This window comes from Pithys albifrons, chromosome 20, assembly GCF_047495875.1.
Source record: "Pithys albifrons albifrons isolate INPA30051 chromosome 20, PitAlb_v1, whole genome shotgun sequence".
In the NCBI taxonomy this organism is placed as follows: domain Eukaryota; kingdom Metazoa; phylum Chordata; class Aves; order Passeriformes; family Thamnophilidae; genus Pithys; species Pithys albifrons.
Window position 1 is genome coordinate 2,301,018 of NC_092477.1, and position 22,928 is coordinate 2,323,945.

Sequence of the window (22,928 nt, forward strand, 5' to 3'; positions counted from 1 at the left end):
AAACACCCTGAAATCAAGAGGTTTCAGTTTTCCTAATTCCTGTGTCACTCCACACTCCTGGATGTGCCAAGGTTCACCACAGGCAGCAAGATGAGAATAACTGTATTTCTGCCTTTTGTGAGGTCTCCAAATCTTTGATAAGCCAAGACCTACCATGTCCACAAAGTGCCTCCAAATCAGGATCTTTGGCAGTGAGGAACCTGCTGGGGGGAACTGCAGGAACTCAGGCTCAGAACTGGTTCAGCCACTGCCTGTCCCATCCCAGCTGGGGATTACAGGAATGGATGAAGCTCTAGCTGTGCATTGCTTGGAAGGCACAGACACCAATTAGGATTTACAGCAGTTAACAGTGTCTAATTTATGAAGCATGTGAGAAAACTTGGATCTCCAATACAAAATAAACACTTACTGGGCTGCTTTAATATGGGGTATTGTGCAAGTAACTGGAGGAATAAGGGCAAGGAGCCTTCAAGCACCTTTGTGTGTCAGTGCTGAACTGGGACTGGGGAATGAGGAGGTTTTAAGGAAGTGTCCCTCTAATTCTATGCAAAGTTAGGCTGTATTTTCCAAACACATCTCTGACCCTGCCATGGAATGTGTGTAATGCTGAGCATTGCATGGAACCCACTGAGTTCACAAGTGCCTGTTTATTCAGAGGAGGATAAAACCAGTGTGGTAGTGCTTGGAGGAAAAGCTCTTCTCTTCCACAGGTTTCTCTGCTCTCTGGGATTGACTTTGTTTTGAGGGAAAGATTAGGAAAATGATGCATTTGTCAAAATAGTTGCACTTTTGATCTGTACTATTTGTCAGAATATAGAATCACAGAATGGTTCAGGTTGGAAGGGACCTTCCAAGCCCATTTAATTCCCACCCCCCCGGCAGTGAGCAGGGACATGCTCATCTGGGTCAGGGTGCTCAGAGCCTCTGTCCAGCCTGGCCTGGAATATTTCCAGGAATGGGGCATCCAGTTTCTCTGGGTAAGCTCACCCTTGCTGTAAAGAATCCCTTAAATCTCATCTAAATCTCCCCTCTACTATTTTAAAACCATCACCCCCTTGTCCTACTGCTACAGGCCCTGCTAAACTGTTTGTCCCCATCTTCCTCATAGGCCCCCCAGAAAGTAAGCAAACACAGTGCAGTGACAAATGCCCATTTCCCCAGGGAAACACAACCCCCACAATTACACATCAGGTGCATGAAACCTTTGTACAAAGATTTAACCAGAAAAGTAACCCAAGTGGGGGCAGGCACACACCTTGAAACTCATTTTCTGTGATTCCTCCCAGCATTGGAGTGACACCTGAGCTCAGCCCATGGCTGGCAGCAGGGCCAGCCAAGCACACTGACACCTCACAGCTCAGCTGAGCCCTGCTCACAGCAGAAGCCATGGATTATGTTATTTTCTGGGGAATTCATGCCTGTATTGCATCCACTGCATCACACACTGAGTGTGCAAAAGCAGAAAACCAGCCCACATCATGAAGTTCAGCTGTCAAATCCTTCTGCCTCAGTTAGCAGCTGGAAAATATGAGTTTTTTCTGTTTGTTTTGGGTTTGATTTTGGGAGGTTTAGGGGAGTTATGGTTTTTTGTTAACACTGAAATTCCAGGTTTCATCCCCACAAGAGAAATCAACAGAGAAGCTTTAAGTGACTAAAGGAAGAACCACCATTAATGCAGAGACTGCTATAAACAGGTGCTGAACAGAAAGGTTCATGAGCATCTTTCAGCCCAACTAAACCTCAGTCAAATATCTTACTCCAGACTTTATGTGTTCCACCTGTTAGAGACCAATAGCTCCTCTGCTCCAAAAGCATCATGTTCCTTTTCTCTCAAATTATCAGCTTAACATCCCAAAGTGCAACTTGAGTGATTATTCCCAACTTGTAGATAAACTGAAGTTGCTACTTCTGGTTTGGACCTAGACAAGGGGCTTGGGGCTCCAAAGCTTTGGCAACTGGTGTTGTTTTCCACCCAGGTCCTCAGTTTGCTGAATTAAAAGAAATCATTAAAAAATAAAAAGATGTGCAACTCTCCAAATCTTGTTTCACCATTTGATCTCATTAGAACCTTTACTGTACTGTTAGTTTTAATGTGCGACGTCCAGCGGATCCGTAATGGATTTTTAATTTCAGATTAACCTAATTGCAGCACTGTTATCTAAATGGCAGAGCTTTATCTCCAGCTCTATTAACTGCACAGATGACTCACTCAGATGAACGTGCATGGTGTCAGGTTGGGTTTTCCTCTTTTCCTGATGGATGTTCCACCCTGTACCAAAGGGTATAGAGCAACGGATGGTCCTTTGCCCAGAGCATGGAGAGACCTCACTGACCCACCCCAGGAGCAGACCTCAGTCCACAGAGGAAATTACAGCAAATCACACAGAGATTCACGGAATCCTTAAGGTTGGAGAAGACCTTTTAATTTTACCAAGTCCAACCATCAGCCCAGCACTATCACCATGTTCACCACTAAACCATATTCCCAGGTGCCACATCACATGTTTTTTGAACATTTCCAGGGACAGCGACTCCACCACTGCCCTGGGCAGTCTGTGCCAAAGTTTTACACACCCTGTTTTTTAACAGGAATTTAACCTCCTCCAGCCCAGGAGGTGATGGAGCAGCCACAGCAGCTGTGCTGCTGGCAGAACCTTCCATCAGCAGGGAACGCCAGAAGCCTTGCCCGCGCTGGACCCAAACGTGGAATGAGAAGCACAACCTGGGTCCCTGAACAAGCACCAGGCTGGATCCAGCACGCAGTTCCAGGGTTGGCGGCGGAGGAGAGATAATATCAGCATGTTTACAATGGGAATAGTAAGAGAAGAGATATGAGTAACTGTAATAAAGATGAAAGTGCTTGGCAGCTGTGTCTGTGGTCTCAACTTGGAGCTATTTTAAGATTTTGTTTTGTTATTATCGTGTTTTGAATTGTTTCACTCCACAAACAAGTTTTCTGTAAAACGACCCTATTTTTAACAGTCTGTTTACAGATGATAAGATCTCCAGCAAAGCAACACCTCATTCGCAGCCTCATTTTGTAGTTCGAAAACAAACACTTCAATGAGGCTGTAACTGAGGGGGTGAGAATCCCCTTCCCCACCCAGAAGCAGCGCTCCCACCTGCGCTGCTGCACCCCAGGCTGGGCTGGGAGGTGAACCAGGGGGGCTGGGAGGTGAGTCAGGGAGCTGGAAGGTGAGCCAGGGGGGCTGGAAGGTGAGTCAGGGAGCTGGAAGGTGAGTCAGGGAGCTGGAAGGTGAGCCAGGGGGGCTGGAAGGTGAGTCAGGGAGCTGGAAGGTGAGCCAGGGGGGCTGGAAGGTGAGCCAGGGGGGCTGGAAGGTGAGTCAGGGGGGCTGGGAGGTGAGTCAGGGAGCTGGAAGGTGAGCCAGGGGGGCTGGAAGGTGAGTTAGGGAGCTGGAAGGTGAGCCAGGGGGGCTGGGAGGTGAGTCAGGGAGCTGGAAGGTGAGCCAGGGGGGCTGGAAGGTGAGCCAGGGGGGCTGGAAGGTGAGTCAGGGGGGCTGGGAGGTGAGTCAGGGAGCTGGAAGGTGAGCCAGGGGGGCTGGAAGGTGAGTCAGGGAGCTGGAAGGTGAGCCAGGGGGGCTGGGAGGTGAGTCAGGGGGGTGGAAGGTGAGTCAGGGAGCTGGAAGGTGAGCCAGGGGGGCTGGGAGGTGAGTCAGGGAGCTGGAAGGTGAGCCAGGGGGGCTGGAAGGACCCTTCATCCAAGTGTAGATCCTCAGGCTGGATCAGCAGGGCAACACAAATACCGAGCAGCAGGTACCCCCCGAGTTCACCAGCTGATCATTAAGAGCAAAAAAGCGAGTAAGGATGTAGGAATGTGGGGAAGCTCTGGGAATGCTGAGACACTGGCATTTTATCAGGGTCTACTCATGCCCTCAAACTCCAAAGAGAACAGGTTACTGTCATGGCTGGTGGTACAAGAAACCTTTCCACAAAACTACATTTCACACACAGAGAGTTTCTAGCATGTTGTCTAATAACAGCAACAATCAGCATTACTGTAACACGGAACAATGCTCAGTGTGAAACCCCGAGGTGACAACAGCCATGGGGAAGGCTGGTCCCTCTCTTGCCCTGAACCCCCAGGTGTACATGGGAGAGGTACATGATGAAGCCACAGAAGAAAACCTGATGGCCCATTGCCTGATCCAAATCATGCCAAAGCTCCTGAGTCTTCTCATCCTCAGGGAGCTTTGGGTCTTTCTTTGACTTAATGATGGTAAAAGCAAAAACCCTGTCTTGGACATTTTGCAATAGTTCCGTCTCCCAAGGACAAACACCTCCAATACAGCAGAGGTCTGCCTGAAGCTGGGGAAGAACTCAAAGCTACACTGAATTCTACTTAAATGGGGTGTAGGTGCATTGACCAAAGGATGGGGGAAGAAAGTTTCCCAAACGTGACATGTTAAGGCCCAGCCAGGAGCACCAGACACTCCTCTCGTCACGTGATTGCAACACCAGGAGCATGGGAAAGCAGGGAGTGTTTCAGAATGAACACACAGCCCGGAGCACCCTGCACCAACACCTGATCCTCTTGCCCTGTGCTGAATGCAATTGCCTCTGTCTCATCTAAAAATGACTATTCTTTCCACAGACAGCATGAGGTGCAGGAAGCCACATGAGATCTTATCTGCAAGGGCATGTGCACTTGGGTGGTGTCTACACTGACAATTTAGGCAGTTTTCCCACAGTGGGGTTCACATAGGAGGAATAACCTCTTCAGTAGAGCTGCTTGGAGTGATGATGCACGACAGACACCACTGGCTTCTCATGAGTCTTGCTCTGTTGCAAGCTGGGACAGCACAAGGGTAAATATGTCTGTGCCTGACTTAGTGCACTATTTCTGAACCAACAGCAAAGGAATTTCTGAAAACCCATAGAACAAACCAAAGAACAGAACCAGACTGCAAAGGAGGATCCAACGTCACCTCCAAGAAGATCACAATGATCAAAGCCTGGATAATGGCAGAAATAACTGAGTAAAAGGCCCATCAGGTATTAATCATTGGGCACATCTGTTTTTTGTTTTGGAATCACTCATTTCAAACTTGTGGCTAATCAGCTTTGCTGGAGTTCTGAGTGCATCCCTGCACAGTGTATGACATCAGGTTCAATGGTTGATTACTTCCTGCCCAAAGGGCACTCAGCACACACAGCTGGCTGAGGGCAGGTTTGCAGAAACGAGGAAAACAGGAGATTTCTCAGGCCCACGCTCAAGAGACCATGAAGGAGTGAGACCATCAATATGAAGCAGTGGCAGGTTACTCCTAGCTAAAGAATTTGAGGCAGAGAAGGTTAGTCAAGGTTAGTATATGTCTATGCACAGGTGAGGGGGAAGAGGGAAGTGAGACCAGCACTTTTCTGATTTGTCTTCCTCAGGTAACTCATCAGTTTCAAACAGGGTTTAACTGGTCACTGCCTCTTCAAGTGCTCCTTTGGAGCACTGCCCAAGGCTCTGTGTGCTCAGGCCCCTCCCTTCACTGCTGGATCTGATGCTCATCCCCATGGCTTCTCCCAGAGCCCAGAAACGCTGGCAGGAGGAGCACAGCACTACCATCCCATTCCTGATTTCCCAGCACTGCCCAAGCTCCTTCCCCAGTGTCCCCCAGGCCAACAGCAGAGCCACTCCAGAAGCCACGAGGTCAGGAGCAGGTGGCAGTGGCCCGTGGCCGGTGGGTTTGGCTCCCTCTGCTCTGGAGGGGCATCATCTCTCAGGAAATGTCCCATTAAAGCTGTCCTTTAGCAGCAGAGCAACTTAATAGGAAAACAGGGTTGAGATTAACACCATCATCTTTATGTGAGAAACAACTGCTGTAACATTTTTCTTGGTTTTCCTATCCATTATGATTCTTCATTTAAAAGCAAGGAAACTCAAATGCTTTAAAACAGGAAAAGTGGAACAAGCCCTTGTATAATTAAGGTGGTGAATGGAGGGAAGGAGCAGTGTCAGAGACATTTTCCCTGGCCTGAGAACAGCTCAAAAAATCAGAGTGAAGAAATCCAAAATGCTCAATCAATGCTAACACTGATCTCTACTGACAGATCTGCAAAGATATACCGTGTGTACTCCAGCACCATGTATGGAGTGACTAAACAGCTTTTACTCTGGGTACTCCCAACGTATTTTATGGCAAATTCTAACAACTGAACTCCTATAGATAGCCCACATTATCTTAATTCAAAGAGCAAACATTACATGAATTTAACAATTGCAATGAACCTTCATTATTTGTAGAAATTGATGGATGAAACATGAGTGAGAAAATATACTCTGCTTTTGAAAACAGAGAAATCTGAGTGGACAGCAACCAAAAAGACTGTTAAAAATACAATGCTACTGGCTTCGTCCAGTGTCCTTGTTTAAGAACCAAAGTGATGAAGGGGAGAGAAACGCTGTGAGTCACTGACACAGAGGCTGGAGTGGGAGGTCTCTCAGGCCCAAGAATATTTCTGGTTGTCAGAGGCTAAAAAGATTATTTATTGTTTCCTTCCTAAACCCAGCTCCACTGCCACCTGTTCAGAATTTACTATAAAGCTGTTAAACAAGACGAGAACTTTGATGCTGATTGTGAAAACAAGTTTCACTGTATCTGACCCGAGCAGCACTCACTGCTGAGCCAGAAGCAAAGGAATTTCATTTTTTCTTTAAGCACAGCTATCTTTTTACCTTTATAAGCTGTTTAAAAAATGTAAATAAAATAACTCAGTGGACAATAGAGGGCATTCATCCCCCAGAAAGACAGCCGCCACCCTTAGACATGAAATATCGCAGCACATTAAGTCATGAGACCCCGCTAATCAAAGCTGACAGGGCCCTGAATGTGATTTCTGCTGAGACTTAGCGATATCATGGGGCACTGAAGCATGCACAGCCTGCCAGACTGCCCCTGTTCATGTGACAATGGCTTTTATTCCCCAAAGGGGCCTGCGAGTGACAAGAGTCCCCTTTGTCTCGGGGCTCCTGCATTCGCAGTGCAAGAGAGGTTCATTCAACCAGCCCCAGACACTCTTTGAAAGGCTGAAGTGTAACATAAGATGACCATGAAACACTAGCTTGCCTTCTGCCTACCCCTCATTCTTCTCCAGCACAGCCTGGGCTATTCAGGGCCCCTCCAGCCCCACTCGCGCTGCATTACCCGCGGTCTGCTGAATCCCGGCATTGTCCCGGCCCCGCGCCCTGAGCCTTCCCACCACATCCCAGCACCCTTCCCACTACATCCCAGCACCCTGAGCCTTCCCACCACATCCCAGCACCCTTCCCACTACATCCCAGCACCCTGAGCCTTCCCACCACATCCCAGCACCCTGAGCCTTCCCACCACATCCCAGCACCCTTCCCACTACATCCCAGCACCCTGAGCCTTCCCACCACATCCCAGCACCCTTCCCACTACATCCCAGCACCCTGAGCCTTCCCACCACATCCCAGCACCCTTCCCACTACATCCCAGCACCCTGAGCCTTCCCACCACATCCCAGCACCCTTCCCACTACATCCCAGCACCCTGAGCCTTCCCACCACATCCCAGCACCCTTCCCACTACATCCCAGCACCCTGAGCCTTCCCACCACATCCCAGCACCCTGAGCCTTCCCACCACATGCCAGCACCCTGAGCCTTCCCACCACATCCCAGCACCCTTCCCACTACATCCCAGCACCCTGAGCCTTCCCACCACATCCCAGCACCCTTCCCACACCACACCCCAGAACCCTGAGCCTTCCCACCACATGCCAGCACCCTGAGCCTTCCCACCACATGCCAGCACCCTGAGCCTTCCCACCACATCCCAGCACCCTTCCCACACCACATCCCAGAACCCTGAGCCTTCCCACCACATCCCAGCACCCTGAGCCTTCCCACCACATCCCAGCACCCTTCCCACACCACATCCCAGAACCCTGAGCCCTTCCCACACATCCCAGCACCCTTCCCACACCACGTGCCCCCGGCAGCATGGCTGGGCTCAGGCACCACTGGCACAGCCCAGCTGGAGGGCACCTGGAGGCATGGCTGGCTTTGGAGGGATTCTGGGAAGGGCACAAAGCTGCTGAGACTCCCTGGGTGGGAAAGCCAAACCCTGTGGTCTCCCCACGCTGAGCAGAGCTGGGAGCCCACGTGTCCCAGTGCCCAGTGCTCCTCCAGCAGCTGCACACTCTGTTCACAAAGGGACAGGTAAAACCCCAAACAGCTCAGACACCTCAAAACCCCACTCCCATGGCCCTGCTTTTCCCCAGTACCCACTGGCTTTCCTGCATCCCGGGAGCACTAGTGCCATCCTCTGGCAGTGCTCCCCAAAGGTGCCTCCTCAGCCCAGCCTGTGCTGCTGGGTCAGAACCGTGTCACCTCCACCTGCTGGGGACTGTCCTGTGCCCTGTGCCACCAATGCCCTCCCACAGCACCCTGAACCCACCCAGCCTCTGGCAGGCTCCACCAAAACCAGGCACAAGAGAGGGCTGGAGGCACTTCAGAAACAAATTACTGCCATGGCCATCCCCAGGGAGCTCTGGGATCTTCTGTTCCAAAGGGAACTTTCTCCAAAACCTCCATGAGGGAAAGGAGCCTTAACCCTCAGGGCAGAAGTGTGGAAATCAATGGTTTGCACACCACAGGCAAAGGGAATAATCTGCTCTACAAAAAAATCCTGGAATCATAGACTGGTTTGGGTTGGAATGGACTTTAAAGATCATCTTGTTTAGCCCCCGACCACGGGCAGGGATGTCTTCCATGAGACCAGGTTGCTCCAAGCCCCATCCAACCTGGCCTTGGGCACTCCCAGGGATGGGGCAGCCACAGCCTCTCTGGGCAACCTGTGCCAGGGCCTGCCCACCCTCACAGGGAAGCATTTCCTCTTAACATCTAATCCAAATTTCTCTTATTTTAATTTCAAGCCATTCCCTCTTGTCCTGTCACTCTCTGCCCAAGTAAAAGTCACTCTCTTTTTTATAAACCCCTGAACTGAACTATCAAATGCTCAGTGTCTCATTGCAAATACAGCAAGAAAATAGTGACAGCCAAGATTTCCATGAGTTTCTGTCCTTTCAAGTGAGAGACTGAAGAGCCAAAAATCCTGCATGTGCATCTGCTCCACACAGGAAAGAGCAGGATGGACAGACAGGCACAGCCCACAGCAGTACTCAGAGCTCCAGGCTGTTTGGGGTTAACTGCTGTGACACAGGTATGTTCAGTCCCCAAGGGCAGTAAAAGATTTCCTGTTATTTTTGAAGATAATTTTATTCATCCTTCTAGTAACAAAACAAAACTAGAAGAAAGTAATGGCCGAGAGTGAGAAGCTGTTGAGGTTTCCTGTTCTTCACACTGGGAATGAGCAGTAAATGAGCTTTGCTGTGGAAGAAAGAATAGAAAAACAATTCCACAAAAACCAATTTAGAGCTTTCCAAAACCAGATCTAGAAAGAATTGTGTTTCTAATGAAAATAACAAATATCTTTGGAGCCATGAACTTGAAAATCTCACTTGAATGTAGTCAAATAGGACACTTCTGTTACAATTGTCAAACATTGACATTCAAACACTTTTTGAACAAAAGAGTAAGTTTCCAGCAGCTACCTGGGAATTTTGAACCAAAACCAAAATATGTTTGTTTCAGTATTCAAAGAAATGAACAAAAATGGAATTCCAGGATCTCACTTGGGAATTTAGCTTTACTGAAGAACAGGATTTTAAATAATGCTATTTGAAATTTTCCAAGATCAAGTTGTTCTACACTATCCAAGTGAACCATCTTCCTGGGAGAAAAACAAACCTGAAATTTTTGTCTTTAAAACAGAAAGATCATAGAATGGTTGTGAGGGTCCTTCAAGACCACCCAGGCCCACCCCGTGCCATGGGCAGGGACACCTTCCACTGGATCATGTCCAACCTGGCCTTGGACACCTTCAGGGACGGGGCAGCCACAGCTTCTCTGGGCAACCTGTGCCAGGGCCTGCCCACCCTCACAGGGAAGGATTCCTCCCTAAGATCTCATCTAAAGCACTGGCACTATTGTAGTTTGCTGATGAGAATTCACAAGGCCACCAAGGTATCTCTGTGCTGCCAGAGATGCTGCAGTGCTGGAACCACCGGGTGTGGGGAACTCCTGCCTGTGTCAGCCACCCAGACCCAACCACAGGAGGAGTTACACAGTTTGAATATGAGCTTCAGTGGTAAAGAGGCTTCAAAACTCCTCCAGCTGAGAACTGAGGTTGGGGCAATCACATGGGAACAGTGAGTTTTCAAGCCCTCTGGCTGCAGACAGGCTGGAGATAGCACAGGTCTATCTATGACCAGCTACTAAAATCACTTCTTTTCTTGCTAAGGACAAGGAAAACAAAACCGAACACAACCATCCCCTTACATTCTCCAAATTAAACCCTATTAACCTATCACTTTGAAAGGTCAGAAAAGGAGTGGAGGGAGGATTCCCTGGCATTCTGCACTCAGCCAGCAGAAAAGCTGAGGCTCAACACAGCTCCCTACATGGGAAGAGCCTGCTAAGCTGCAGCATTCACAGTGTGCAGCTGCTGGGATGAAACAGAGTTCACATTGAAATGCATCCAAAAAAAAGGACACAGACATTCACAGAGAGCTGGGAAGGTAAATTTATTTGAAAGACATGACCCACCTCTTTGTAATTGCCCTGGAGATAAAGATGACTGACATGTTCAAGCAAATAGTTCCGGTCTGCTGTGTGGAGCTGGTAAATGCTGAGCAGGGGGTCAAGCAGATTAGCTGGGCACTGGCAGAGGATCCCGAGCACACGGCGCTGCAGCTCCTTCAGCTGGGTGCCAGACTGCAGAACCAAAACAGAAATCAAACAGGTTTAGTAAAGATGGCTGTGATTCAACAGCAGTTGGAAATGCAACTTGTTTAATCAGAACAAGCCCATTCCTTTGGAAGGGACTCTCCCATTTCCCCACGGGCTCTGCAGGCAGAAATCAGCATAATATGACAGACGGTTCCTTCACAGCATCCGATTAAAAAACATGAGATGTTTGTGGGATAATTCTGGAGAAGGGATATGGACTTAAGGCAAGTAAAATCTGAAACTGGAGAAACGACCTCTGAACTAACACAGCTCTTCAGAAATTCCCCTCTCTAGTTCCCAGTAAAAAAACTTTGAGTCCGGTGACTCCCCTCAAGGGAGATCTCACCTATCAGGCATAAGAATTCCATTTCATTCCCAGGCTTCCCCCTGGTTGCAGTAAGGGCAGGGAAAGCAAAAGCACCATCAAAAGGTATTAATCCTTATGTTCCCACATGATCATTCACTCATGACACAGGAATTTCAGTGCCAGCAGCCCTTTGCTGCACTTTGCAGATCTTGTAGTGGCAGAGCTCAACATCTGACCAGAGCAATTCAGAAAAACAGGAAAGGAAGCAACACAAATATAAAAGTATCCTGCAGTTCAGAGCCAGAAGCTTACAGAAAAGAGAAAATCTCAGTAGGTCAGAATATCTGAAGGCAGAAGGAATGGTAAACATTAGGAAGTATAATCTGATGACCCAACATTACAGAAGTAATCATTCAGCTGCTGAAAAGGCAGACTGTTCCCATTTTCTGCATTCCCACCATATGGCAGGAGTTAAGCAATCCTACAGTAACTGGCTGCTATTTGCAGAGCTGGAAGAACACCCAGAGCAGATTACTGCAACTGGGTTTATCCTGACAGCAGGGATGTGAGTTCCAGTGGGAGAGCCTCCAGCCTCCTCCAAGACCAATGAAAGGCTGCAAGACCAAAGCTCGATCAAAGTGGTTTGATCTGGAGGGGTGGAAATCCCAACTGGGGAAGGGAAACAGCCTGGCATCATAGTTTTCAATAGGATTTCATTTTCAGGCCAGCAAGCCACAGATAACAACATCTCAGCTGGGTTTCACACCCTGTCACATTGTGTATAATGCTACAGAGAAGATGCTGGACTATGGAATAAAGTGAAATTGGAGATACTGGAGGCACATTAAAACAACTGCTCTCTCCTCTCTCCCGACTCTCTTCTAACCTGTGGAACAGCAGGATTCTCTTTTATCCAAAGCTGCAGCTCCGTGGTGATGTAATACCCCAGGGAATGCCCTTTCCCCTTCCAATCACTGCTGCTCTCCAGCATGGCCAGGAGTCCTGCCAAGGGGTCCTCCAGTCCGGCAAAGCCCCGCCTGATTTCTTCCTTGAGCTGCCGAGATACAAAACCACATTGTCATGGACAAAAAGATTAGTGAATCCTCCCTTCCCCCAGCTGAACACAAAGCTTTATTTTTTTAATTTAATCTATTCAGAGAGGTAACTGTTGCTATTCAGCCACCATCCGCGCCTCCAGTGACTTTTCATGTCATTACAGATTCCTTCATGGCTCACTGCACCTCAAACCCAATGGGAAAAGCAGCAATTGTCCACACTAATTATCCCATAAAGACAGAGAAGTTGTTCTGTGGGGCAGACAAAGGGGGTTGGATTTGGGGGAGGGGGAGAAAAGAACTGAGCTGGAGAGAGAGGTGTTATTGGGAAAACGGCAATATTGAAGGTAGAGAACTAGGCTCAAAAACCTGCTTATCTTCTACCAGACCTACAAGCAATACAGTGCATGAACCTCCTCATTTCTGCACCACAGACTTGCACATATGACCTTACCCTCACTTCAGCCACAATGGCTCTGCACCATAATTGGAATATTTGGGCATCTCAAAATCATTTGGATTTTGCAGACAGGATCAAAATAAATGAAACACGTGAGTTCCAACTCACTCAGATTGCCATCCCTGCAATCTGTGCTCCTTTCCCCAAACCCCTCTGAGCAGGGTGTTCTCTGCTGACCATCTACAATCCCTGCATGTTGGGCACTGTGCACCTCCGAGAGCCTAAAGGCCCCACAAAGGGCTTGGAACATGGGAAAACTCCATGTCATAAATCTTAGGAATCCCAGGGTGATGTGCTTAGAAATGTGAAGGAATTGGACCCTCACTTTGTGAATGTTAATAGGCTACTTACTACCCATCTGGTAGAAGTGATAAATTAGCAGTGCTGAGCAATATCTCTATAATGTTTACATTGGAAGCAGTTACCAAGGAGCTGGGAGGGTGAGGAAGTGGCATCCTCAGTACCCACACAGGAGCTCTCCCTGCCTGGTACATGCAGCAGCGTGAAGCAGGGCAAACCCAGAGACAGAGAACAAGAAATCACTGAGAGCAGCTGCTCTCTTTCTTTTCTGGTTAAAAAGCGAAATCCAAAAGATGTTGATTCCTGCTGCAGCCAGCACTTGTAAATTACTGTATATCATGGCCCCAGTCGGAGCTTCCAATGGAAACAACATAAAGTTTGAAGAACAACATGGAAAACAAAAGAAAATCTACAGAAATCTGCCAATGAATTTGTTCTTTTTTTATTCATCGACAGTATTTACTGGAAGACAGTCATTTTCCAGAGTGTCTTTCATGTCTGGAAAAGCCACAGAGCCTATCGTTTACACAGAAACTGTTTCTTTCTCACTAGACTATCAAAGGCAGCATGAAAAAGCTGATGACTAACAAAGATGCGACTTCAGATAAGAGATTTCTCCCTGTAAGTAATTTTCCCTGTGGCAAGAGTCTGTGATGTTAAACACAGGGCTCCAACTTCACTGGGAGATGCAGCAGAAGGCAAGGCCAAGCTCTTATCCAACCACAAACATCCAATACAACAGCCAAAGGAAAACAAAGCAACTTGCCAACTCAATTGCACTGCTTAGAAAGAGCTTTTTCCCCAAAAAGCCCCACTTCAGCACACTCAGAGCTTCCACCACACTGCTCAGCTCCTCCCTGAGCTCGAGCAGGATGGGTTCCAGCAGACACCAGGTCCTGCTGGCACAGGCAGAGCAGCTCCCAGCACTGGCACCACTGCCAGCAGCACCAACTGTGCCCATCTGGGCTGAGTGTGGCCTCTGCAGCAGCCAGACTGGGAGGAGCTGGAAGAAGCCTCCCTGCAGCCCTCTGAGCAAGCTGAACCATCAACCATGGTGTGTACAGTCTGAGGGGGGAAAGCAAGGACCAGAAAGGGCATGAGACACCTAAATCAGAGACGAAAGAGTGCCTGGCTCAGGCCTCTGCCAGAGAAGGATTCCTCTCAAACGTGTAATTGCCACTTCAATTTCAATTGATTCCCATGGCAGGGAATGCTCCTTGGGGGATTTCTACAGTCTGACAGATCATGGGAATAGGAAAAGGCTGGTGACGCTCAAACTACACACTCCTTCATTCAGCTTTGGACCCTTATTTCCAGTCACACAGCTCCAGGCAGTCTGCTGATGCTTCCTGGTTATTCCAAAACTGTCTTTCCTATGTAGGAAATGACTATTTCTTATGCCCATGTTCCAGAACTGAGGTCACACTATGGCAGACACCCTCCTGCCCATGATCACTGACTTGAGACCAAGGGCTGATTCACCCAAGTTTATAGACAATATCCACTCACAGCCAGAGGCAAAGCAGCTCCTGCCATTTTCCTGGCAGTGGGGCAGACTGAGCTGTATTTAAGCCAACTTCCCTCAGTTCTTTGGGCTGGACATTTGAGTGGCAGCAGCAGCACAACACACCTGTATTGCACACAGAGGGTAGAGCAGCCACTGTGGGTGCACAGCCCTGGGCAGGGATCAGCCCCTCTCAGTGACAGCGTGACCACCACGTGCCAGAACCCACTGGGACACTCAAGCTGAGCTCCCCCAGCAGCTGGTCCCACCACAGGCCTTCTCATTGCTCTGAAAAGGGTTCCTTGGGGGTCAGAAATGCACCCTTCATGTTGAGAAACACATTGTTGCCTCTGCCAGCCCCTTCACAGTGCTGCCTGCAGGGTGGGACTGAGGGAACAGACCTGCAAACCCCACCAGAGAGGTGCTTGTCCTGCAGTGCTGCATCCCACTACAATGACCAACACAAGAACCACATGGACCTGTTGGAATGAATCTAGAGGAGGCCACTGAGTTGATCACAGGGCTGGAGCCCCTCTGCTCTGGAGCCAGGCTGGGAGAGCTGTGGGGCTTCACCTGCAGAAGAGAAGGGTTCAGGGAGACCTGAGAGCCACTTCCAGGGCCTCTTCCAGGAGAGCTGGAGAGGGACTTGGGATGAGGGATGGAGGGACAGGACAAGGGGAATGGCTTCCCACTGCCCGAGGGCAGGGTGGGATGGGTTATTGGGAAGGAATTCCTGACTTTGAGGGCGGGCAGGCCCTGGCACAGGTGCCCAGAGAAGCTGTGGATGCCCCATCCCTGGAAGTGTCCAAGGCCAGGTTGGACAGGGCTTGGTGTAAGACTGGGCTATGGAAGGTGTCCCTGTCCCTGGCAAGGGGTGGAATGGGATGAACCATAAGGTCCCTCCCAACCCAATCCATGTGACTGTGATTTTATGACCATTACAGAAGCAAACAAATGGAATACATTGAGCTGCAAGTGTGAGGCCTTGGGATCCTCCAGCTTTTGCATTCCCTGTAGGAATGCTCTGGTGCTTTCTGCCCAAGGACACATCCATGGGAGAGGCTTTGTGTATTTCAGAGTACTGTTCTTCCTAATCCACACAATCCCAGGGTACCCAGTGCAGAGATTTTGATTATTACCCTTTCCTGCTGTTGTTTTGTGGGATTAACTGCCCTCAAGACCTAAAGGATAGTATTTTTTCCCTCCAACTCTAACAAAACTTGATGGAAAGCTCAAAGCTTCAGAGCTGCTGAGCTCAAGTCTCCCTCAGTGAGCAACCATTTGGAAAGGCACCTCTCACACTGGGTTTTCAGTTGTTTAATTATTCCAGCTGGGATCCACAGACTACCAGTAATGTAAAGTCTAAGTGCAGCAGACAAGGACAATGACTAAACATTCCAAACATCCAGGATGGAGCACGTACACCAGGTCCTCAGCCACGCTGGCCTTTCCACACAGGACACATACCATGTGGTGCTCTGGGGAGCTGCAGGGGCCTGGTCTGTTAGTGCAGAAACCACCTCAGCTGTGAACCTGAGCAGTGGAGAGTTAAACATGGGAAACTCACCACTCAGCTGATGCACCTACTGGTTTTATTAGTTTTAAAGCTCCCAAATTTAGATGAAATATATTTTAATCCCTATGAGAAATCTCCATGTAGAGCCCATAGGTTGCTGTATACAGCACTAACTTTAGACAAGCAGTGTAAATTGCATTCACCACTCTAAAAAGCAACACCAAACCAAATCAGAAAAAAACTACTTTGAACATGAAAGCTTTGATATCATTCCACTTGGCAAAGAGCACTTCTCTATAGACTTCAACACTCATTTTTTTCAGCTACTAGAAATATTTCTTCCCTTCCCCCAAGATCCTCCATTTAATGGACAAAAAAGTGTTTTAAACAAAGCAGACGCAACTTTGATTTTTTTCCCCTCTGTAACTCAGCCCTGTAAACTCCAGCTCTTTTATTGGAGCTCCTGAGCTGCTCCACATCACACAGAACTACCTCTTCTTTTCACTTGTAGCTGCAAACGACCAGGCTCTTCCCCTGTGTGCAGAATGAAAGCAGCAGTGAAGGATTGCAGGTCTGACCTGTGCTGGACATGCTCTGCATGACACTGAGGGGCTCAGCCTTACCTTCCACAGCTCTTGCTTTGTCCACAGAAGCTGAAGGGTTTTCAGCAATAGGAGTGGGTCCTGGCCTGGAGGAGGGGGAAGAGAGAGAAAAAATGAGGGAGAAAACCAAAACAAACCAGATTTATTGGCTCTGTGAAGGCAGCCCAGACACACTGGGGCATTGTTTCCCCTGAGAGAAATCAGCTACTCCGTGCACAGTGCTGGAAACCACCAACCTTCCAACTGCCAGTCAGGATTAGAGTGCTAAACCCCTGCCCTCCAGATCCCAAGGGAATCACAGCCACCATCCATGCACGGCTTTAAGTCAGCACCCCGCGGGCTCCAGCACTCCAGAGCTGGACTGGTGCATGTGCAGCTCAGTGCTCTGCACCTCAGTGCTCTGCACCTCTATCTTTGCAGCTCCTCACCCTGCACACCCCCTGCCCCTTCTCACATGAAACCACACGGTCCTGGAAGAGAGAACACCTTGCACACGTTGGGAAGGATGATCAGCACACAGACTGTTAATGAACGGCTCTGAAGTGTAACCTGACAGCACTGTGGGGAGGGAGGATGGAGTGGGTGACTGGGGCAGCTCAGCTCTGTTTGCTGGAGGAGGGGCTGCCCCTGCCAGGCTGGGCTGGGCCAGGATGGGATCCACAGGGATCCAGGCAAAGTGGTGTCTGAGGAACAGGGAACATGAAATGCTGCTGTGATTAGTGGCAATGCTAAACAAAGTGGGATCCAGTATTTCGTAAGAAGGTTATTTGGAATTTTCCTCTTACTTTTCACCTACTTCTTGCAGAAGTTGCAGTCAGTTGTTCTTTTGTGTCTATTATCATTCATCATACTGTTATTCATCATACCAGTATTAATCATCATACCAATATTTGTGAACCATTTTTTAGGAGTAACTCATTTGAAAGGCAGTAACACGTTTGTTATCTGATTCCATTTAATACAAAATCATTTACTTACCAAACCTTGACTCAGAATATTCTGAATGAAAATCCTCTACGGTATCAACAGTTTAAGTATGAAGAATAAATTTAAAAATCTGAATGAGCTCTCCAAAACCACCACTTCTCATGCACCTCCTCTTCTGTTTTCATACAGCCAAAAGAAAAATGTTAAACTGAAAAGGAAACATCCTTTCAATCACTTTCTGTGTTTTACAATTCCTAAAGAGCTCATTTCCAAATGTCAAATTTCATGTTCACTATCCCATCACACTTCATATTTCAGGTCACAAAAATTTCTTCAGCTGTGAAATGCTCTGCCTCATCCAACTGAACTCTGAGGCACTGCATTTATAAAATATTTCAAGTAGCAAGCTGATACTGGTCTAGCCAAGAGATGGTAGTACTCCCACTATCCACTAACCTCTGGGAAACACCAGCCAAATTAAAAATGCCACATTTACAATTCATAAGATAATATTTTCTCTCATCTCTGGTTGTTCTGAAATATTGAACTCTCCAAACACTGGCTATTCTCAGCTACTGCTCCTCCTTTGGAAAAAGAAAAGGCTCTTTTTACACCGAAACCAAGAAAAGCCAGATCTCTACTCCCCACTAAATTAGCAAATTACAGTAAAATTCAGCCCATGTGGGTGTGCAGATCTGCACACTCTCTTCTTGGCCTGACTCCCAAAGAAATTTATACACACATAGGAAAAAAACCAGAATGCAAGACAGTGTGTAACCAAATACACTGTAAATCTGAGCTGTAATTAATGCAGGGAACAAGCTGGAATGATACAGGAAATGAGAGCAGTTAGGAGAGCAGTGTTTCACTTCAGATACAGCCAATAACTCAACTTGTTAAAAAGCTTTCTAAACCTCAATCAACAAACCCAGCCCTTTCCTTACTGACTTTTTCCTGCCTTACCTCCCTGCAGCTGAAACCCAAACTCAGTGGTTCGAGACACCCAGAGGGATGGAAACGTCTCTGCAGTCCATTTTAACCAGCTCAGAGCGGTGCCAACGTGGCCTTGAGCAGGCACAGGGAGATGGGCAGCACCTTGCCCTCCCCGGAGCTGGCACTGAACACCCTCAGAACTTGGTGATTTCCACAGACTCCACGTGGAGCACTGCCCAGCATGAGGCTCCTCAAACAGGAAGGACACGGAGCTGCTGGAGCAAGTCCAGAGGAGGCCACGGAGATGTTCCAAGGGCTGGAGGGTCCCCCTTCTGCTCTGGAGCCAGGCTGGGAGAGCTGGAGAAGAGAAGGCTCCAAGGAGACCTGAGAGCCCCTTCCAGTGCCCAAAGGGGCTCCAGGAGAGCCGGAGAGGGACTTGGGACAAGGCATGGAGGAACAGGACAAGGGGAATGGCTTCCCACTGCCAGAGGGCAGGGATGGAACAAGGAGAGAAACTCTGAGAAACCACCCACTGGTGCCTGAACAGGGCTGCTCCCTTCCTTGCCTGGTAAGGCTTTCAAGGATCTAAGGATGAAATACAGTCAAAGGCTAAACATAACAAAATAACCCCCATGCAGCAGCTCCCAGAGCCAAACATGAACAGGACAGCAAAGCCACATCATGCCCTTGTCTCACCCCACCAGAGACGGGGGGAGGCTGCAGTTCATGCTGGATCCTGAGCCATTGCACACAGTTACTCTCCAGCTGGGACAGAAGGTGGAAATGTGAAGGTTCACATCATTTTGTCTCCTGAATGAAATGAATTATTCCTTCATCTGTTCTGTGTCGTGCAGGACCTCTTTGGAGGACCAGCCTCCTCATGGAAGTCCTGATACCCATAAAGAGTGAAAAATGAGTCTCTTTGGCATGATGAAGAATTAATAACTATTGCTATGTTCCCACTGGAATACCAGACAGGTATCCACATCCACACCCAAGAAAGAACAAGAGAAGCAGCAGTAAAATAATGCCAGGATATCCAAGGAAAAACAAAAGGACCTCACAGGGAGTATCATAAGACTTCCAGACAAATCTGGAGAGCAGACAATTGTTCCACCCACAAGGGAGTAAGGAAGAAATCCAAGGGGAGGAAGAATAAAGCAAAGTGACTCAAACCCAAGTGGTCAGAACTGAACGGAACCTCTGGGCGCAGTTTAGGATAAGAACAAGGCAAGGATGGGGCATGGCCAGAAAAATGCCTTCATATGGCCTTATATGGCCCACAAGGAACGCCCAGAACCTCCATGGCTAAAGAAAAGTTAAATCCTGCAGATTCCTACATCCTGAGGAGATATCCAGCTATTAGCAAGTGATATTCAGTGAGCAAAATAAACAAACCAAGGATGCAAACCAGCAAACAAACCCAGAGTGGCCAGTCAGAGGGCACTAGCTGTCCCTGCTCCAGCTGTGAGTGGCCAGCAGTGGCTGCACTGGAGCAGCTGAGCCCACTCAGCTCCTAGACCAAGCTCAAGAGAAAGTGCTCAGTCTGACACTGATCCTTTACAGCTCCAAAAGAGGCTGTTGCACACCATAAAATACCTGGCAAAGTCTCACCAAAACAAGGTTATAGAACGTTGGTAGAGATCTCAAAAAGACACATCTGTGCCCACTCCATCAAGACACAAATACCTTCGAGTTCTTCCTCTGACACTTTCCCCCATAGCATGTTCCTGTTTTAAACATTTTGACATTAATGTATTTCCTTTCAACACTTTTCATTCTGAAAATAAATGAGCTTTGCCTTGAATCTGGTACCAAAACTGGAGGAGCTGGTAAATCAAATGCCTTCCAGTTCTCAAGATCTGTGGCTACATTTCAAAACCATATAAACCACAAGGCTTGTATTTCTGAGTTAGGAAAGTGCCTTTGAGAAAAGTCATAAACTATGACCTGTTCATTCTCTCCTGTTCCTTTGTGCATCCATCACTCAGACCCTGCTGCCATCACAACAAAAGCGCTGCCCACAGGCTGGTGAGGCAGCACTGGGATTGCTGGTGAGGTGGCACTGGGATTGCTGGTGGGGTGGGACTGGGATTGCTGGTGGGGTGGGACTGGGATTGCTGGTGAGGTGGCACTGGGTTTGCTGGTGAGGCAGCACTGGGATTGCTGGTGAGGTGACACTGGGTTTGCTGGTGGGGTGGGACTGGGATTGCTGGTGAGGTGGCACTGGGATTGCTGGTGAGGTGGCACTGGGTTTGCTGGTGAGGCGGCACTGGGATTGCTGGTGAGGTGGCACTGGGTTTGCTGGTGAGGCGGCACTGGGATTGCTGGTGAGGTGGCACTGGGATTGCTGGTGAGGTGGCACTGGGATTGCTGGTGAGGTGACACTGGGTTTGCTGGTGGGGTGGGACTGGGATTGCTGGTGAGGTGGCACTGGGATTGCTGGTGGGGTGGCACTGGGTTTGCTGCTCAGGGTTTGCTGGTGACATTTGCAGGGTGTCCTTGCAAAATTCTGCTGCTTTCATCACCAGTGCTGCGGAACGCCCTGGCAAGAGAACCTCATGTTCCAACTGAAGCTCCTCGTGTCTCTCACCTGGGGAAAGTGAAACATCCAACCCCAGAGGAGAATCTTCCCAAGGAGAAAACCTCCTGACACTTTCTCTTTGTATCCAAAGCCATTAACTGCCCCACGGCCCAAGACCTGGAAGAATTACAGTCAGCAAAAGATATAGAATGAAAACAAATGTAACCCCCAAAAGAAGCCTAAAGTGACTAAAATGAAGGTTCACAGCCCCCAGACTGTCACTTACAGCTATAAGTCATGGACAGAAAAGGTCAAGAACAAAAAACTAATTATTGAATCACAGAACCATGGAATCATAAAATCTCCTGGGCTGGAAGGGACCCAAAAGGATCACCCAGTCCAACCCCTGGCCCTGCACAGACACACCAACAATCCCACCCTGTCCCTCAGAGCGTTGTGCAAACCCTCCTGGAGCTCTGGCAGCCTTGGGGCTGTGCCCACTGCCCTGGGGAGCCTGGTCAGTGCCCACCACCCTCTGGGATCCAACCTGCCCCTGCCCTGGCACAGCTCCAGTCATTCCCTGGGTCCTGTCCCTGCTCACAGAGAGCAGAAATTGGAGCTGCCCCTAAAATGGTTATGTTTTCTTAGGCAGACAGCTTACACCTCTGCCCTGCAAGTTAGAGGGATTTTAATAAATGTTTAATGGAATATCCAACAAATCCAACCCACTCTGTACACAATCAGTGAATCTTTACTATTACTTATTGTCATATATGCCTTCTGCCCCAGTAAATCCCTAAAATATGTTCTCTGTGAAAACTCCTGTTCATCTCTGATATATCTGAGATATTTTTTCTGAAAGGGAAATAAAAATTTGAGATATTTCCATGTCCCTCCAAGGGCAGTTGGCCCATTTGGACTTAGAAACTCCAGTACACCAATGTGTAGGCAATGCAGGAGCTGAGGGTTTGGGTAAGCAGAGTCTCCAGCCAGCTCATGTTCCAGCAGCACGATGGGTACACCCACTCTGTGTCCATTAAACTACAGCTGAGAACCAACAAATAGTGTTATACAAGAATTAATCAAAGCCTCTTACCAAAACCTACTCTGTCTCATTTTGTTCAGAAGTGGCTGCAGCTCAGAAGTGTTTGCTGGTTTCACAGAACAGGCTTAGAGGGCACAAAAACAAAATCACTCTGATAGTGCAAAAATGGATGGATACATTTCCTCGGGACCAATTTTGAATCTTTAAGGACAAGCTGATTTAATATAAAAGGTATGAAATTCCTCCAAAGAAACCCACAGATTGTGATACTTTCCAGGTGTTCTCACTGTGCCTCCTTTTAATGAGCACACATAACATAAACAAACCTTACAGTCCTGTTTAAGTAGTTCTGAGCTTACGAAAATGATTCCATATGGAACATCTCCTAACAATGTGAAATGACATTTGAAAGACACAAAATCAGTTCTGGAATACAGAGGTATATGCTCATGCATTCTAAAAGTCTGGGTTGGAAGTAAAAAAAAATAAACAAAAGGAAAGGGTTATATGATTCTAAAATAAGTAGGAAGCTCTCAAACTCATGAGGGCACGCAAGCTTCTCCACCGTGACAAGGGGGTGTTTTGTGCCAGTGGTAGGGTCTCCCATGCCAGACAGGTCTCAGCTGAAGGGTCAGACAAAGTGTGTCCACGGGCAGGATGGGCTCGCTGGCCCCATGGCAACCATCCTAGGAGAAGGACAACTCCAACCCCAAACCCGGGCAGATGGAGCTCGCTTAGCCCTGTAAGGCCATCCATCTAAGAGAAGGATACTCTGACCAAACCTACGTCCTGAGGTATTCGCTGTCACTGTCCCAGCTTGCTCAGCCCTGGCAGATGAACCTCAGGAGTAAAGGGTGGGGCCAGTTCTGTGCACGCTGTGCCTCACCTAAACAATCCATTGCTCAGGCTTGAAGGGTTCACCCACATTGCA

The 22,928-nt window shown here is 48.4% G+C and overlaps 1 protein-coding gene across 4 annotated transcripts in view; it reads right to left on the reverse strand.

Moving 5' to 3' along the window:
* Positions 1-22,928, reverse strand: part of EXD3 (exonuclease 3'-5' domain containing 3) — a 309,435-nt gene that overhangs the window by 187,684 nt on the left and 98,823 nt on the right. For all 4 annotated transcript variants that reach the window (XM_071574214.1, XM_071574215.1, XM_071574216.1 and 1 more), the window contains exons 4-6: positions 16,590-16,654; positions 12,018-12,185; positions 10,642-10,809 (exon numbers count right to left, since the gene is read on the reverse strand). In XM_071574214.1, coding sequence (XP_071430315.1) covers positions 10,642-10,809; positions 12,018-12,185; positions 16,590-16,654 — 401 coding nt within the window. The remainder of the gene's footprint in view (positions 1-10,641; positions 10,810-12,017; positions 12,186-16,589; positions 16,655-22,928) is intronic.